The 18,790-nt window shown below is 45.0% G+C and overlaps 1 protein-coding gene across 3 annotated transcripts in view; it reads left to right on the top strand.

Annotated features, from left to right (window-relative positions):
• The window catches only part of WASF2 (WASP family member 2), a 70,486-nt gene that overhangs the window by 47,960 nt on the left and 3,736 nt on the right, over window positions 1–18,790 (top strand). For 2 of the 3 annotated variants that reach the window (XM_061391642.1, XM_061391660.1), the window contains exons 2-8: window positions 2,451–2,623; window positions 9,123–9,257; window positions 9,786–9,939; window positions 12,043–12,160; window positions 13,187–13,311; window positions 15,617–15,772; window positions 17,529–18,034. In XM_061391642.1, coding sequence (XP_061247626.1) covers window positions 2,494–2,623; window positions 9,123–9,257; window positions 9,786–9,939; window positions 12,043–12,160; window positions 13,187–13,311; window positions 15,617–15,772; window positions 17,529–18,034 — 1,324 coding nt within the window. In that variant the 5' untranslated portion in view covers window positions 2,451–2,493. Of the gene's footprint in view, window positions 1–1,071; window positions 1,270–2,450; window positions 2,624–9,122; window positions 9,258–9,785; window positions 9,940–12,042; window positions 12,161–13,186; window positions 13,312–15,616; window positions 15,773–17,528; window positions 18,035–18,790 lie in introns of those variants that run through there. The other variant, XM_061391650.1, reaches the window with a different exon arrangement.

An 18,790-nucleotide genomic window follows, 5' to 3' on the forward strand; every position in this document is an offset into this window, starting at 1 on the left:
TTTTGGTTCAGATTGTGCATAATTCCACACTTCTTTTGAAGAAAAGTGAGCAGTGATGTGGGTAATTCCATTTAATAAGGACTCTTGTCTTTCTTTGGTGACTCTGAAACATGTAAAACGACTTTTTTTAGTAGCAGATTCACTTTTTAAATTCTTTTGTCTTGATGGATATTGAATACTGTAATTTTTTGATTACTCTAGCTTGATGTGGGAGCTGGGTTTTTTTTGGCAAGACGCACCTAGCTATCTTGGTATTGAAAACTTGCCCCCCCACTCCAGATGACACAGGGTTGACTCCATTTGTGTCTTCTTACCCAAGGAACTTGGGAAAACATAAATGCTAAAGTACCAAGGTGTTAAGAGTGGCTTCCCCAGCTTCATCCCCGTCTGACATTTACCTAGCTATTTGGAATCCAGTTTCCATTAGGTGTCCAAAGAGAATGTCTGGAATGCCCTGTCAGTAGCCATTCGACACAGAATTTCAAGGGGATCTGGCTCCTGTAGCTCCTCTAAGATGCTGGAGCAAGTTCTGAAATGATTGCTAAGGGAGGGAGCCATAGTGGCTATTTTCAGTCATCTTTGGCTGTACCCTGAATTTCTGGTTCTTCTGGTAAGCTTGAAATTTTGGGAATCTGAGGGCATCCAGAGGATGCAGAGCCCTGTGAGCTTCTTTTATTTGTAACCCCTTGTCTCCTTTTCTGTTCTAAACTCTCTTTCAGTTTGAGTTAGTTACTGAAGCTTGCATGTTAGTACCCAGTACCCTTTACATTATGTAAAAGAGGAGAATCGTTAGACTGGAAGGGAAAGTCCAGAGTTTGGATTAGAAAATCTGTTGAATCAAAGGGGAACTTAGCTGAGGAACAGAATGAAAATTATTTCCTTAGACAGTAGACAAATATTCAGGAAACACCTCTGCACCCCAAAGATAGGCACAGCTGCCACACAGTGACTATCAAAGGGAGGTTCAGAGTTATGAGCAAACAGCTGATTCTCTTGGTTCTTGGGCTGTTGCTGTTGGTGACAGGAAATCTTGTTCCCCAAGCTGCTGGCTTCCTGTTTTATTTTTACTCTTAGCAGATCAGAATGTCCATAACAAGGAGCAGTCTGTTCCAAAGGGTTCTACTCCCTCTTTGAGCTGAAGGGCTTTTTTTTCTTTTGGTCAGACAATATGTTGGTTCACTTTTAAGTTCTATGATGTATAGCTTGGTTTAAGCATTTCGTGTTCACAGTCAACTTTTTTGGTGATGAGCTGGTGTTTTAAGATTCAATGTAAGTAAACCTCTGTGGATTTGTGTGTGTGTGTGTGTGTGTGTGTGTGTGTGTGTGTGTGTGTTAAGAGGTGTTTGCAGTCTTGGGGACTTGAGTATATTACCTTTATGCTTTACCATTTAACTTGCCATTTTCCCTAGCACAAAAGCCTTTAGGCTGCTTCAGATTTCTTTAGTTTCACAAGTTAGGTGAACAGTTCCAGCCCCGTGTACTTTGGTTATAGTCATATAGTCATTTTGTTGGATAAAAAAAACCTCCTCCTGTCCTTGTAAAGTTAGGAATTTGGTAATCTAACTCTGAAACAATAGCTCAGCGTGAACCTAAAGTGCTGGGGGATTTCCTAGGGAAAGGGGCTTAGCCGACAGGATAAGAAACAGTAACTGGAAGGTTTCCGGATCTGCTCCAGACACTTCCTGCTGTCTCAAGAGCCTTTTGGCCCAGGTGTGTTGAACCGGATGGGAGAGAGAAAGGGAGCTGTGAGTAGAAGAGAAAGGACTGGAGAATCTTACAGCACAGTGTGCTTGGCATCATGTTTGATATATTGAACATGTAAAGTTTTCCTTGGTATTCTTTCATGCTGTCCATTTACAGACTGAACTTTAGTAGTCTTAATAGATACAGTATTTAGTTGTACATTAAGAGTCCTCCATCAGGGAAGAACTGGAGAAGTTATGTTTTGATGTAGAACAGTGGAATCACTTGGCAACGTAATTTCATTGTGGAGCCTGTCAGATGACAGAAGCTCTTTTTTGATTCTCATAATTGATCATTTGGAATCTGATCTGTTCTGATTGTGGACACCCCTAGGTTAGGATCTGTACCATCCAGGACCTGCTGAATGGGCTGTTTTCTGACCATGCGTCCCTGCCTCTAGAGACTTCTGTTAGCTGGAGCATACTTGTTATTTTAGGGTTTTTAGGTTTTTATGCTGCCTGCGTACTCTCAGCCAGCAGTCACCAGTTCAGAATTTCTAAACTCATCCAACAGGGCTCTAATAGCAAACCTGTGAAAGAAGGGTGTGATGGGGAGGGCTTAAAGCAGGAAAAAAAAAAGAGAGATAGAGGGAAAGATTTTTTAAAGCTGTTTAGATCAGAGCAAGACAAAAGGAAAAACGACTCACACAGCCTTGGTGTGCCTGGAATTTGTGGTTGAGTAATACTTTCCTGTTATTTCTTTTTTAGGTTGTTTTTCATCATTCAGAACATTGCCTGAAGCAGGTCCACCATGCCGTTAGTAACGAGGAACATCGAGCCAAGGCACCTGTGCCGTCAGACGTTGCCTAGCGTTAGAAGCGAGCTGGAATGCATGACCAACATCACCCTGGCAAATGTCATCCGACAGCTGGGCAGCCTGAGTGAGTGCCGCAGAGAGCCTGTGCTTTGCCCTCAGGGGTCGTTGGTGCTCTTTATTTCCTCCCCTTCTCCTCCGTGTTCCTATTTCTCCCCCATCTGCCTTCCCTAGGTAGTGCGAAAATTTATCCCACCCTCACCCCTCCCCAGAGAGAGGCTTCTTTTTATACAGATTCTTCCCTTCAACCCTTTCTTCTACCACCACCCTCTAGGTTCCCTCCACCTCCCCCTCCACCTGCTTCAAAAGAAATCTGTGGGAAGGGTGGCAGGAAGGGCTGCAGCAGAAACTGCAGATGGAATGACAGAGCAGAATTCTCTGTGTAAAGTGGGAGGTTCACAGAGCAGTATCTTGGGTTGGGGAATGTGCCTGTAATTGCACAAGCTATTCGATGTAGCCTGACTTTGTTGAAGCCTCAAATGTACCAATAGTCTTTATCTACCCAACCCCCCCACCCCCACCACCACCACCTTTCTTCACAAAGAGGAGTAAAGCAAACACACATTCAGAGAGATTCTGGCTGACTTGTCTACCTTGGTACACATTTAATTGTGCTGCAAGCCCCCAGGTCCAAGTTCAGGGTACAAATTACTTCTGTAGTCTCTGGGGTATTGGGAGTTTTGCAAGCTGTGTGAACACAGTGACACAGATTGTAGCTGGAGCCATTCCTCTCTAGGAGGAAGATGGGGGTTAACCTAGTCTATTTTGAAGCTGAAGGAAAGCCAGCTCAACTGTAATTTCTTTTTTTTTTTAATTGCTAAGAATGAATGAGACCGCCTTGAGTGGGGTACATGCTTGGGTTTGGATTTCATTCTGAATTGAGCGGATTTTGTTTGCTTGGAGCCGAGATATGGGAAAGGCAGATGCTTGGATAGGCTCTGCATTTGTCTAGTGCCATTCTAGCTCCCATAAGAACCTCTGTCAAAATGCCATTTTAGTGATCTTCCTTAGCAGAAGCATCTTAGTGTGAATTATTTCAGACATTTAACCCTCCTGTCGCATCACTGCCTTTCGTGAAAGCAGTGGAATATCAAGAAAGTCTGCATTCCCCTCCTCCCCCGCCACCCCAGATAGTAATAGCCCCTGCCTTGGAAACAGGGGCCTGAGGAGATAGAGGCCTGTGACCAGATGATGTATGGGGTCTGAGATTCCTAAGCCGTCACCCAGCTCAGAGGCCGTCTCAGTTGATCCAGGGCTTAGGGAAACCTGGATGGGGCGTCAGGAAAGAAATGAAACCCTGCCAGTGTCTGTCTTACACAAAGGAATGTCGACAGCAGTGCCACAGCAGTACGGCTGACGGGGAGGCACATGAAGACTGCAGAGAGCCTCACTGTGCCTTGAAAGCACCATTGCTGCTTCTGTCACCCTGAGAAGGCCAAATGGGTGGAAGTCAGTCACACTCGGGCTCCTTCTCTGTAGGACAGAGGCCATCTAGCTAATGATGCGTCGTCTTCTCTCTCAGCAGGCGTTATGGTCTCTCTCAGGTGTTTTTCCAGGGTAGTGTTGCTGGATGCCATTGCTCACTCTCCCACTTGTGATCAGGCCACTCCTATCTTGAGGAAGTTCATCTGAGGGCCAGGGTTGGCCTGTGCTTATGGAAACAAGATTTTCTCACGTCGTAGAGCTGGCTGACCCTTTATTCATCCAGTAAACATGTATTGAACATATTTTATGTGCCAGGTGCTGAGAGGATACAGCAATAATAAGAAGTGGTCTCTGCCTTCTGGGAGCCCATAATCTACCAGAGGAGAAAGAAAGAAATAAGGGGAGAATGAGAGAGGGTGAGAAGAGATCTCATATTTGTTGATTGCCTACTTTATGCCAGGTTTTAATAGGATCTTGACATATAGACTATCTCATTTAATCTTCTTAATAATCCTTTGAGGTTAGATGTTGGCATTCCTGTTTTTCAGGTGAAGAAATGAAGGCTTAGAAAAGTAAGGTAACTTGCATGCAGACACAGTAGCCACTGAGAGGCAAAGTCAGACTTCCTAAGAATTTCTAAGCTTGTCCCCTGGCTCCCTGTCTTTCCCACGACTGCCCTGTATTAGACCTTTGCTGTGCCGTACTAAGTCTCTTCAGTCATGTCTGACTCTCTGCGACCCTGTAGACTGTAGCCTGCCAGGCTCCTCTGTCCCAAGGATTCTCCAGGCAGGAATACTGGAGTGGGTTGCTGTGCCCTCCAAGGGATCTTCCCGACCCAGGGATCAAAACCATGTCTCCTGCAGTTCCTGCATTGTAGGCGGATTCTTTACCGCTGAGCCACCAGGGCAGCCCAACTGAACACTCACCAAACGATTCTTAGCCCACCTCTGGCCTCCCTTTCTCTGATCAACCTCTTTAAATCTATAAACCTAAAAATTGTGTAAAATCTTTTAAATCTTAAACTTATCTTGCCAGAGTGGTCTGCACAAAACTAAATCTGACCTTTTACTTTCATAATTCTGAATTGTTTGAATTTTATTTTATTTTTATTTATTTTTGTTTGAATTTTAAAAAGTTAAGTCTGTGTTAACTTTTGCAATTTAAAAAATGTTTTTAAAATAAGAGCATAAATGTTAGCTATGTATTTCATCTCCCGTCTTCCTCATTATGGAGTTACTTAATTTTAAATTCCTTCACATGGCATTCAAGACTTTAAGACATACCTTTCTTTTCAGCCTCATCTTCTGCAATCCATCTTCTCCCATTTTACAATCTTTTAAAGAGATTCTTTTAAAAAGGGAAAAAAAGAAGGGGGGGAGGAAGAAGGAAGAAAAGATGAATTGCCAGCTACGCATAGCTTCTGAGACGGGCCGTGTACTCTTCATACTTCTGCACTGTGCCTTTGTTGTTCCCACTGCTAGAGAGCCCTTGCCATCTTTGCAGTGGATCTTTAAGACCCAGCTCAGGGATCTCCTCCAGGTTGGACTGAGTACTCCTCTGAGATCCTATTACTTGCTGTATTATTACCTGCCACATTATATTAAAAATTATCTGTATCTCCTATACTAAACTAAAAGGTTTTTGAAGGCAGAAATCGTGTGTTGTTTCCTTGAACCCCAGTGTCTATCTTGTGTAGTACCCGGCACCCAATAGGAGCTCAGTAAATATTTGTTAAGTGATTCGTGCTTCTATTCTTTCTGTCCTTCCATGCTGTCGGTGCACAGAGAATACAGGGAAAGAAGGAATATTTCCTACGGGGAGTGGGAACATAGCAGGAATAGGGAGAGTCAAGAAAAGCTTCATAAAAGAGGTTACATAATGAACCGAACCTTGAAAGATGACTAGGATTACGTCCAACAGAGAGGGGTGCAGGAATGGGCTCCTGTGTACTTCAGGCTTATGACCTTGACCTCATGCATTATATATTCTAGCCGGAAGTGCTTGGTCTAGTAGGGAAAGTCTGATTATGGAATGCATGAAGCACAAAACTAAAAATTTCACAGCCATGGATTGCTCCCTGATAGCATATCCAGAGTTCTTATTTTCCCTCAGGGCAGTGAGATTGGCGTTTCACGTATTAGGTTGCCATGTCTTAGAAAACGTGCAGCCAACCAGCACTGAATCAGTATTCTGACCACCTAGGAGAATGGAACCTCCTCTTGGGTCATTAAGAAGATTTGTTTTCGTTTGAAAAATTCCACTGCTAAGGTATCTTTTGCAGAATGAGGTAGATGTCTATTATGAATGCCCTGATTTGATAGTGGATCTGTCTTGGTAATCTGAATGAGTGAAATTTAACTCTGAACAAGATATGTAAGTATCACACTCCTGTTTTCAGAGGTTGTAGTACTTTTTAGTACTTACAGAGCAGGGCATCAGACACGACTGAGTGACTGATCTGATTTGATCTGATCACATTACCAACTGGAATTATATTTTAAATTGGAAGATGCACTGGAGAAGGGAATGGCTACCTGCTCTAGTATTCTGGCCTGGAGAATTCCATGGACTGTGTGGTCCATGGGGTTGCAAAGAGTTGGACACAACTGAGCGAATTTCACTTTCATTTTCAAGCATAAGTCTTAAGATACTGAGATATCGATACTCTTAAAAGTCATCAGTATAAGGAAGAATCTCATTATATAACTGTTTACGTTTTGGGCTTATTTAGTCCTATGACAACTTGGTGAGATAGATACAGTGTCCCCGTTTCACAGATGATGAAACTGAGGCTGAGAGTTTGACTTGGTGAAGAGTCAGTAAGACAAGGATAGAGAGAAAGAACTGAGACTTAAATTCAGACTTTCTGGTTTGAAGACTACTGCTTCTTCCACGCATTATCTTGGGTTCTAAGTATGCTTAAGTCCTGATGTAACCTGACAGTGGGGAAGCCTCTACGCCGCCTCACTGCCCCTTCAGGTAGCATTCTCAGCGTCACCATTTCTGTGTGGTGGAGCTCTTTGTATGACTTTTATCCTAAGTCACTGTGCCGCACTGAGCTCTGCTCCTCCTGTCACTGCTCCTTTCACTGAGGAGCACGCAAAGTCCTGAGTGCTGTCTTTCGGTGATCTAAGGGTGAGTTGATTTGGGGTTTTCTTTTCCTCCACAACAGTTGGTTGGTTACCAGATATCTTTGAGCCTTTGTTATTTTCCATACTAATGTGTGTTTCTCAGTCGGTCTTTCATTACCTAGGCAAGCATGATACAGTATGGTTTTTGTTTTTTGTTTTTTTGAATGTAGTTGATTTACAATATGTGTCAGGTGTGCAGCATAGTAGTTCACGATTTTCAAAGGTTATATTCCACTTATAGTTATTATAAAATATTGGCTATATTCCCTGTGCTCTACAATGTATTCTTATAGCTTATTTTATACCTAGTAGTTTGTACCTCTTAATCCCCTAGCCCATCTTGTCCCTTTCCTCTTCCCTCTCCCTCTTAGTTTGTTCTCTGTATCTGTGAGTCAATACAGTATGGTTCTTATAGGAACTTAGCCTTTTTATGGACAGGGATCAGATAGGAATCTTCAACCTGCACAGTGGAAATGCAGTTTGTTAGCCAGTTTGAGTCCTTTGAGCTCAGGAGCTTCCCATGGTTGTTTAGATTACAGAACCATTCAGTATGCAAAGACTTGCTTCTTCCTTGATTAGAAACTCCTTATTGACTAAATCTACTAGCAATCCAGAATATGCTGTTGATTGGTCTTATGCTTACTCTTGAGGTTACACCAGGAAGGTGAGTGAGCTGCAGTTCACCCTCAAGGTGAAGTTTTGGCCTTTTGAACTAATTTTTTCCCCCTCAGGTGTGGACTAAGCATAAATGTAGTTTAGAAGCTAAAAATCAGATCTACTTTAAATAATTCTCAAAGAAATGATCTGTCGGTTGGGCGCAGTCACTTATGCCTGCCTTCACCTTGCAAGTAACACACTCAGATGGTATATTTATTCGTATGCACCACTTTTCATTCCTAGCAAGAATGTGCTTTGTGGCTTGGAATGACAGTATGGAGGTAGTGTCAGATTGCTGTTATGTTTCTTTGGCTGCAGATTCTCCTTGCATTCCAGGGTTGAAAGTACGGAGCTCTTTTTCTAAAAAACAAGACATTGTGGAATGAGACCACTGGTATGTTGTTTTTCAGGGAGAGCTTGAATGTTTCAGCTTTCCACTTGTTTCCTAAGATGTAGATTTGAAGGATTATAACCTAAAGCAAAGACTTTCAAAATTGTAGCTTATGAATCATAAAATCACCTTTTCACCCTTTAGAAGAAGCTGTTAGTCTCTACTAGAAGGCAATGGCACCCCACTCCAGTGCTCTTGCCTGGAAAATCCCATGGATGGAGGAGCCTTGAAGGCTGCAGTCCATGGGGTCGCTGAGGGTCGGACATGACTGAGCGACTTCACTTTCACTTTTCACTGTCATGCATTGGAGAAGGAAATGGCAACCCACTCCAGTGTTCTTGCCTGGAGGATCCCAGGGACGGGGGAGCCTGGTGGGCTGCCGTCTATGGGGTCGCACAGAGTCGGACACGACTGAAGCGACCTAGCAGCAGCAGCAGCAGCAGGAGTTGTTAGTGACAGTTCAAGGCCTCTTACAGATACCACATCTCATCATGGTGGTTCAGTGTATTTTGGGGGCTCCATTGAGGTTGTAACTTCTTATTTTTTATGTTAATTGTAAACACTTAACTAACTCACAATTTGTTTTCCAGAACTACTTTCAGAGGGTACTTTTACAGAACAGCAAACAGCTAAGGGCTATAGGCAAATGTGTAGACATACTATCCACTCTTCTAGGATGTTTCTTTGTATTACACATTTTGATTTTATTCAGCTTGCTTTGAGTTTCATGACAGCTCAGTTTGCCAAGAAGACTCTTAGTTACAGAGCACATTGTAGGCTGCCCAGGCTCTGGAGGGTATATCTCTGTCTCCAAGAACAAGCTCTTCCTGTAGCCTGAACCATCTTAGAGAGGCGGGGTCCGTGTGTATTTGGGAGGTGGGGAGTACAGTCTTTAGTAGCCAGTTTTTCTGACCATTTTTGTCACTTTTATGCACTAGTGACTTGGTTCTTTGCTCTCTCAGGTAAATATGCCGAGGACATTTTTGGAGAGCTCTTTACTCAGGCAAATACTTTTGCCTCTCGGGTAAGCTCCCTTGCTGAGAGGGTCGACCGCCTACAAGTTAAAGTCACTCAGCTGGATCCCAAGGAAGAAGAAGGTAAGGAAGCTGAGCTCAGCATTTGCAGGCTCTGCTGAGCAGTTGCTTAGAATTTTTTCCCCTGATTTATAAAAAAGTGAGGGGGGAAATCAGAGAGACCTATGGAGTTCTTCTTTGAAATGACACAAACCTGGGTGATACGAAGAAACCTTTTCATCTCTACCACACCTCCACATACTCCCTTTCTCCCATTTCCCCAATTCCCTCTTTCTCAAATTCCCCTTCCCCCCAGTCGTGTTTGCTACCATAAAAGTACTTGGAAGATTCAATCCTCCTAAGGAGGGGCCTGCTAGATCTGGCCACATAGTAAACCTTTGTGTTGCCTCATTTTGTTCAGTCATGAAATGGCTGGGCCGCTGACAGCCTTGTGGGGCTTCCCCAGAGGGGGAGAAGAAAAAAAAAAAAAAACCTGGCTGCAGGCAGCCGCAGCCAAGAAATGCAGCAGCTGAGGCCTCTCTGGCTGGTGTGACTCAGTGTTTGCTCAGATAGCCTGTCGTCCATTTTCTAATGCCTTCCATCTTCTTTCAGTATCACTACAAGGAATCAACACCCGAAAGGCCTTCAGAAGCTCTACTGTTCAAGACCAGAAGCTCTTTGACAGAAACTCTCTCCCCATACCTGTTTTGGAAACATACAACACCTGTGATACTCCTCCACCTCTCAACAACCTTACCCCTTACAGGTAGCCTGGCTAGCTTCTCCCCTCTTCAGCCTGTGGCTAACAACACTAGACTGTCTTTTTAAAGATGTTGTGTACATCAGAGGATTGTATTGAAAAGCGTACTGCCTACCCCGGAGTTGCTTATGGTGGAAGAAGCTAACATTTACCATATAAACAGGTGTCACTTATTATTGTTTGGTTTCTGAAACTCATATATAATATGAGTGAATATAATATATAATATTGAAAGTTTGTTACAGCATTTATGCTGCAGAGTTTAATTTGGTATAAGCCAGGTCCATCTTGGACTCCATCCAAGGAATTTAGTTATTATAGAACCAAAAGGACTTTGTTACAAGGCAGTCCTATAGCTTGCATCCCAGGGGCAACATTTTAGCAAGGCTCCCACTTACTCTGAAACCGCTAGATTACCAGATGTTTGGGCGTGTTAGTGGGGCCAGCCTTTTGGACTGGCTTCTCTGGGCCCTGAGGGTCCTTCCAGAGCCTAAGGAGTAATTGGCATTCTTCCAGTGAGTGTCGTTCACTTTGTTTTGAACATCCTTTCAACATTCCCCTGTGAAAGGACCTACGGTGCTATGGCTGGACTTGAAAAAGGCAGCCTTACAGACAGCTTAAAGCCCCTCCCCTCTAGTGGTCTGGTCTGGTAGTGTTACCGTGTAAAAAACTTCCAAGCAGGGACAGAAAGCGAATATTTATCTTGCTCGCATCCATAAATATCTTTGGAACAGGTAAAAGTAATTACAGATAGCTGGAGGCAGATGTCTTCTGTGAGACATGGGTGTACTGCAAAGTAGAGTGTGTGTGTGTGTGTGTGTGTGAAATTCAAGGACACCCACCTGATCCAGAGAGCCAGAATAGGAACATGGCCACTTCTCACACAGATGCAGAGAAAGTGCGTGGTACCTATCCTTTGTTATTACCGTGTGAAATTACGTCTGCCCCTTGGCTCTCAAAGGGGCCAACTAACATAGCAGGGCAGAGATCTGACTCTGCAGCCTCCATCATTGAGTCTGGTTGGACCTGGGCAGAGGGTTTGTAGGAGAGCAAGGGATTACACACTTAATAATATCGAATGGAGTATGGTAAGACGAGTATATTTTTCAGCTAATGTAGGGTGTTTTCCTTTTTAACATTCTCTTCTCAGTTTTCTGGATTTAGCCTAACAGAAACGAATGATGTGGCTAACTCAGAATAAGATTTAATATAAAAATCATTAGTGCTTGATTGGAACTGGTTTCTGTGTATTGTGATAGGATTGGAGGTCAGAAAAGAATTACCTTTCCAATTTGTTTTAGTTCAGAATAGTGTAATGCATGCTTTCTGAAAAAGGGGAGAGACTTAGCCATGCCAAAGTTCAGGTTTCCAGCCAGGGTCATTGAATCTGGTGGATGACCCTTACACTGACACTCATCAGCTCACCCTGTTCTTCTGTCACAGCCAGTAAGAGATGGTAATTAAATCTTGTGGTCATAGAACAGCTGGCTGTCTTTTCTCACTGGGGCCCCCTTGTGGTTGGGGGATGGGGGCGGATGCTGAGCTCTTCTCATAGGTTAAGTGCTGTGTTGCCTATATTTACAGAGGAATGACAGCTACACACATAATACACATTCATGTGTGTATATGCATACGTCTGTACACATGTGAAGCTGTGCATGTGTACACAGGTTTTGGGTGGGTGGAAGGCCATTAATGCTTGCTGGAGAGTCCTGGGCAATTGATGGTGGTAGGGGAGCCAGTGGCAGAAATCCCGTCTGATGTGCCAGGATATCAGAATGTCCTCAGGGAGATGTCTGCGGCCCTGGAGATCATTAGACATAAGCAGGATCCCTGCTGCTATAAACCATTCTTGCCCTAACCATGCAGATTCCTCCACCAGGAATTGAATGTAAGACTAAGGTTCTTAAAAAGCTAGATAAGTAAAGAGGTGCCATGCCATTCAGGGGCTTTGGAACTCTGGTATAGAGGAGGAAAATACGCAGTCGATTTGAATGACTTCTTGATTCCTCAGTGTAAAAACTGCTAACTGGTAGGTGTTTGGAATATTGGATTTGGTTGGGAGCTCATTTGTCTACTGACAGCTACTTGTCTTCGTTTCTATCCCAGGGACGATGGGAAAGAGGCACTCAAATTCTACACAGACCCTTCGTACTTCTTTGATCTTTGGAAGGAGAAGATGCTGCAGGACACCAAGGATATCATGAAAGAGAAGAGGAAGCATAGGGTGAGGGGAAAGGGGCTTCTGTTCTACACATCAGTAGGCACGATTGTGGAGGGGGGATAAAAAGGAAGCCAGTCTTATGTGAAGTAATCATTCTGAGTGGCTGCTTGCTTGGATGCCAGGTGAGACTCTTAAAAAAATGTGTCCACTCCAAGCACAACCAAGATGAAAGTATAAATCACACCAAAAATGTGTTTGTTCCCCCCAGTGCTATTAACAATTGAGTATATTCAGGCTGAGTTTTAGAAACTGACTTTTCTATTCACCATTTATTTCTTTTGCAATTTGCACCTGACTCTGCTGGACACTTGAGCTAGGCTAGTCCCTTCCGCGCCAGCTTTGCAGCTCATTTCTCAGAGATCAGCACAAGGCTCTACAGTGTTCGATTTGCAACGGGAGCGGTTTAACACTTGACTACTGGTTGGGCGGGGCAGGGGTGGGGGCATAGGCCTAGTTTTGGTAGAGGTGCTCCCCTCCCCTTAGACTCCCAGTGATGTGTGTAAGCATATGACCTAGCAGTTGCAACCTCACAATCCCATTAGCATGGCTGCTGGGAGGCCTAAGAGAGCACCAGGGGCTAGTGCAGCTGCACAAGCTGAAGAATCCATCAGTTGTTTGGGTTTGTTTTTTAACTATTTCCTTATATCTGTCCCAGATATCTATGGCTGTCATTATTTCTCTTCTCTCTTTACTGACCTTTGTGGCATAACGAATAATAAATAGCTATTTATTAACTTCCTAACAGTTAGAGTTGCTCAAAAACATGAATGAATTACCCAGAAAGATGGTAGATTTCCATTGCTACAGGTATTTGAGTGTGGGGTTGAAGAAATGTGTTTGAGCCCAGGAGGTGGTTTGGATTAAATGACCTCTAGGTCACTCTAAACCCAGCAATTTTGTAAGTTCTGTGGTTACTGTATGTTGTCTAGGCAGATTATCTCTAGGGTGTATATCCATGAAGGTGGGTGGAATTTTAATGAAGAACTTTGGGAAATGTTTATTAAGCTTTTCTGTTACTTTTCATTATAGAAAGAAAAGAAAGATAATCCAAATCGAGGAAATGTAAACCCACGTAAAATCAAGACACGTAAGGAAGAGTGGGAGAAAATGAAGATGGGTCAAGAATTTGTGGAATCCAAAGAAAAGCCTTCTCGGTAGGTGCTGCTCTTGGTAGCATTGCTTCCTCTTGGCAGCATTCTTTGAAGGGTCTGGGCACCTGGGGGCAGCAGCCTGACAGCTCTGGTGTGACACCTTTCATACCCCTGACGTCTGGCTGTGTGGCTTAAATCAATACCACTGCTAATCAGCTACTTTAAAGTACCTCCATTTGGTGATGAAAATTTGCTAAAAAACAGAAAAAAATCTAGAGGCTCAGCAGTTTAAATAAGGTGACCAGAGTGGTCTGGAAAATAAAGCACATGGCTTCTAGGGCCCTTACGATGTCTGAGGGCCTCAAATGAAAGACTAGAAAGGGAAGAAAAGTGGTCTTAGGAGTTCTTTGCCTTCAGAGCATTGATTCGAAGGTCGTGACTAAGAACTGGACATTTCATGGGAGTAGGGAAGGCCAGGCAGAGAATTTGTGCACATCACCAAAGCAACTTTTCAGTCAGCCTTTGTCAGTCTCGGGAGAGAGGCTGGCCAAGGGACTGAAAGCGGACCTCAGAGACAGTGTGGGAAAGGCCGTGCAGCCAGTACTGAGGCTATATATCTCTGTGGAGAAATAGTAGATGTCAGTCTGACCCCATTTCCCAATACCAAATCACACTAGAGGTTTAAAAGGGGGGAAAATGGTTTTAAAGCTTGGTTTGATGCTTATCCTGGTATCCGACCTGTGTGACATTCAAAGCCAAGTCGCTGAGATTGCCTGGCATAAATGTCGCCCTGGTTTTTCCCCTAAATACCTTGCATCCTGGCTGTCGGAGAACCATGCCAGCCCATACCGGGTGTCTAGGAATGATGAAAGGAAAGAGTTGAGTTGTTCTTGCTTTTAGGAATAATTCTACCATGAAATTCTTGACTTTTAGAAATCTTGACACTTCTGACACTTGTTCTTCCTAGATTAAGAGATTTGTTTTAAAGAGTGATGAAGATGGTGAGAGGAAAAAAACGAACCTTTCTACAGGGGAATCAGCCCTGAGGGTACCTCCATTACCTTCACCTCCCAATAAAAAGGGGCCATTTTGTTCCATGATCTCATCCTGTTCAGACAGGCCCTTGTCATAGGAAGGCTCAGTGACTCTTAAGACCAGCAGCTTGTGTGTTCAGAATGCCAACCATTACGTGTGTGTGTGTGTGTGTATGGTGATTCTGTTGTCCGAGAGGTTCGGGATCAGGCTACAAGGCTGTTCCACATGGTAAACCTGTAAAGAGATATGCCAGGTCTACAGGGCTGAAGGCCTTGGGGATTTTTTACGTCAGAGCATCATTTGATTTAGTTAGTTTCCTCCAACTCTGTTCTCCTTGGGGTCTACTTTAGATGAGTTCCTTATAACCCAGCAGTGGTGGAAAGAAGGGTGAGGTGGAGCGGGCCAGGCCACACTTTTATTAGTTGCTGCCTGGTGTGTTCCTGTGTGTGTGGAAGTTTGTTGCTGTTCACCCAGAGTGAATTCACCCACGGCCCAGTGCTATGAGGGACAGGTGTTCATGAGGCCAGCCCTAGGACCCCACTTGAATCAGCAGCTTGGTTTGTGAGATAAGAGACCACATCCAACTACCACATAGCAACTTGCATTTATCCTCAGCTTGGTTTTATCCTCAGTTTGGTTTTGCAGTCAGATGCCTCCTTGGCCTTTGAGCGCTCCAGAGGCTTGCCGACCTCAAAACCAGGCTGTGTGCCAGTCACGTGTTTGCAGCTCACTAGCCTTGGGGCCTGGCTTTGCCCTTTGCCGCAAGACAGACTTTGGGATTTGGGTCTGGGCTGCTCCTAACATTTGGGAGAGAATTTCAAAGAACTGCTGGGTGTGACAAGGCCAGCACTAGGAAAGGAACAGCATGATTTTGATAAGCTGGGTTGAGTCCCATTTTTACAGACAATCCAACAGAAATATCTGGGAGAGGGGAGGGGAAGATTGAGAGATTGAGATTGACATATACACACTACTGTGTATAAAATAGATAACCGGTAAGGACCTACTGTATAACAGGGGGAACTCTACTCAGTACTCCATAATAACCTATATGGGAAAAGAATCTAAAAAAGAGTCGGTGTGTGTGTGTGTGTGTGTGTGTGTAACTGATTCACTTTACTGTACACCTGAAACTAACACAACATTGTAAATCAACTATACTCCATTAAATTTTTTTAAAAAATAAAATAATTACAACTACAGCAACTTGGGGGAGTAGAAATATCTGGGAGATATTTAGCAATCAAATGCATTTTTTGTGGGCTTTTTTAGGAAAGCAAGAGAGTATCACTCAGGCTTTAAATAATAATTCTGGCATTGGGTTCATTATCAGGTATCCACCCACCTTGGTGTACCAGAATGGCAGCATTGGCTCTGTTGAGAATGTGGATGCAGGCAACTATCCACCACCACCACAGTCAGACTCCATTTCTCCACCTTCTCCTTCCTTCTCTGAGGACAACTTGCCTCCCCCACCAGCAGAATTCAGGTAAACAGTGGCATCTCTTCTATTTACTCTGGTTGGTTAAACACTCAAGAACAAAGTAAAAGTTCCAAATCCAGACCAGGACCACTAAAGTAACTCCAGACAAGTGAGTCAGGATAATAGAAATAATTGATATTTATTGTCTGTAAGGTACCAGGCATTATAGCAAACTTTATATATGTTACTTAACCTCCACAAGAGTCCTCTTGAGATAGGTACCCATCTTACAGACGAGTAGACAGGGACGCACAGAGTCCCGTGAACTCACCTAGGATCACACTGTCAGTAGGAAGCAGACTCATGATTGGAAAGCAGGCCAGTTTGACTCCAGAGCCTGAATTCTTAACTACTGGCTACACCTGAACAGAGAAGTCACCAGCTTCTCTCTCTGTTTTTTAGCTTAGCTCTGTCTGACTCAGCATGAAATAAAGTGGTGTAATCTGCTGCTGTCCATAAAATACTGAATAGCCTTTCTCCCTAGTTGTCTAGGAACCTAGTAAGTAGTTGCCTTTTTCTCCTGTTGCCTCTGCTCCATTTCACTGGGGCCAGAATCTCCAGAAAGAATGAAACAAAGGAGAAGGAGATGAGACTTAGGATCTGACCATTTTGATATTTGTCAGTGTCCCTGGCAGAGGTGTATACAGGAAGAGTTAGCATGTCATGGCTGGAAAGGGGAGGGATCTGAGGAGTGTTAGATTTCAGTGTTTCCTGAGGAAAAATAATTACTTTTCTTTCTGATGCCTAACAAGTGAGAGCTTTGAAAGGTACATTTGTCTCCTTGGACACTGTTTAATCAGAGACTGGATGTTGAGGACCCTCCCAATGGAGACCTGTAGCCGCGCTGTCACCCCACCCCCCGCCCTGTTCCTGGCGTCTGAAACCATTAATCCCAAACCTCCTTCTGCCTCCCAATCACTTCCTGCTGGTTGCCGCGTCAGATACAGTGAGGCTCCAAGGTCTGTGGAAAATTCCAAGATGGATGCTTTCCTAAGGAGTAGCTATTAGTGTAGGACAGACACAAAGGTGGAAAAAGAGGCCCTTCAGCTTCACACATGGCCTCAGACCTCGCCGCTGCAGGCAAGCAGGCCTGACCCAGGAGAGGTGAGCCTTAATGCTCCCTCAACTTGGGTCAAGTCTGGCGGCACGTTCATTTCCCGTCTCTGCTGACCCTCAGGCCCTCATTCGCGCTCAGGCTTTTCCACAGGAGCACTGAACGTGTGCTCACCTGAATCTGCACCCTGGTCAGGTTTGCCTAGCTTGGCTTGGGTTCCCTGCCCTCACAAGATCCCGTGCATGTTAATAGCCTGTGGAATGGAGCCTGGTGGGTGGTGGTGTTTGAATTTTTATTTCGGTTCGTTCTTGCGTGGCTTATTAGTCCTGGCTCCAAGATTGAGCTGACCCTTCCTCTTAGAGGAGGACTCAGGAGGGCGCCTTCCCTTGCAGAGCTGAAAGGTTTGAGGGGACCTAAGAGATGGTCTTGGCCAGCCTTACCTGTTAGAGAACTCTAAGTCCACTTTTTTTCAGGCAGTATTTCTCAATTTCTGCTTCTACTCCTGCTGACGGGAAGCTCATTATCTTACAAAGCTGCCCATTTCAAGGCTGGGAATTTCTGACCATCCCCAGGTTGTTCTTTCTGTTTGAGCTAAAATGAAATTATACCGTCAACCAGAATGAACCTAGGGTAATCGATAAGCTTAACATAAGGGTGGGTGTTTGCATCCTGAGAGTGATAGTGGGTCTTTTTCATTTGTCCTTTCAGCTACCCGGCAGACAATAACCAAAGAGCTGGACTCAAAAGGTCCAGTGTGGTCAGCCCAAGCCACCCACCGCCAGCTCCTCCTCTGGGCTCTGCGCCAGGCCCCAAACCCGGGTTTGCTCCACCACCTGCCCCTCCGCCTCCACCTCCGATGATAAACACTCCACCCCCACCACCACCTGGAGGATTTGGGTCTCCAGCGACCCCTCCACCACCTTCACCCCCATCTTTCCCGCCTCACCCCGATTTTGCTGCCCCTCCACCTCCTCCCCCACCGCCGGCAGTTGACTACTCGACTCTGCCACCACCTCCCTTGTCCCAGTCAGCAGGAGGCGCACCTCCGCCTCCGCCCCCGCCCCCTCCTCCAGGGCCCCCTCCGCCCCCTTTCAGTGGTGCAGATGGCCAGCTGGCTGCACCTCCTCCGCCACTTTCTGACACCACCAAGCCCAAGTCCTCCTTGCCTCCTGTGAGCGATGCCCGCAGCGACTTGCTTTCAGCCATCCGTCAAGGTAAACCCCCAGTGGTGGGTCCAGGATCATGTCGCCTTGTCTGGGCAGCTGGGTTGACTGACTGGAGGGTGGACGGGGGGGGGGGCCCTGTGCCCTCCCAGGGGAATGGCTTTCGCTGGGTGGAGAGAGTAGGACTTCAGACCTCAGATCAGTCTGAAGAAAGGCTTCACCCCAAAATGCAGAGGTTTGTATTTCTTTCCACCTTGGTTTAAAGTAAAGGCTTCTTAACCTAGGATGTTCAAACTGCTTGGAAAGTTATGCTTTGTGTGTTCTTGCGTTCATTCTGTGCCCCAGAGAAAACCAAGAATCACTGTCTTGGAAGGTACTTCCTCATCTGGACTCAGACACTCCCTGTCCTTCACTTTTTTACCTTTCCTATTCTTCTCCGCTCCTCTCCCCCACCTTCCCACCTCCTTCCTTCCTCCTTTTCCCTCCTGTCTCCACGTCTCCTTCCTCTCACCCTGCCTTCCTCCTCTCCCTCATCATCGTCTTCCCATTGTGGAGCACTTATTCTCTGTCAGAGGCTGGTTCTGCTCCCAGGAGGCGAAAGTGGTTTCTTCTGTTTGATCCTCAGTGAATTGAAGGGTTGTCTAGAGGAGACAACCTCAGGCAGCTCAACTCCATGAAAATCAATGACTTCGGCAGACTGAGTGCCTGCTAGATGGGGTATGGCAGCCACTCCTCACTCAAAGCCTCGTGAGAAGTACCGTCCTCACCAGCCTGAGAGCGTGGGAGCCTGAAAGAATGGCAGGCTCC

The sequence above is a fragment of the Bos javanicus genome, chromosome 2 (genome assembly GCF_032452875.1).
Source record: "Bos javanicus breed banteng chromosome 2, ARS-OSU_banteng_1.0, whole genome shotgun sequence".
Lineage (NCBI taxonomy): Eukaryota > Metazoa > Chordata > Mammalia > Artiodactyla > Bovidae > Bos > Bos javanicus.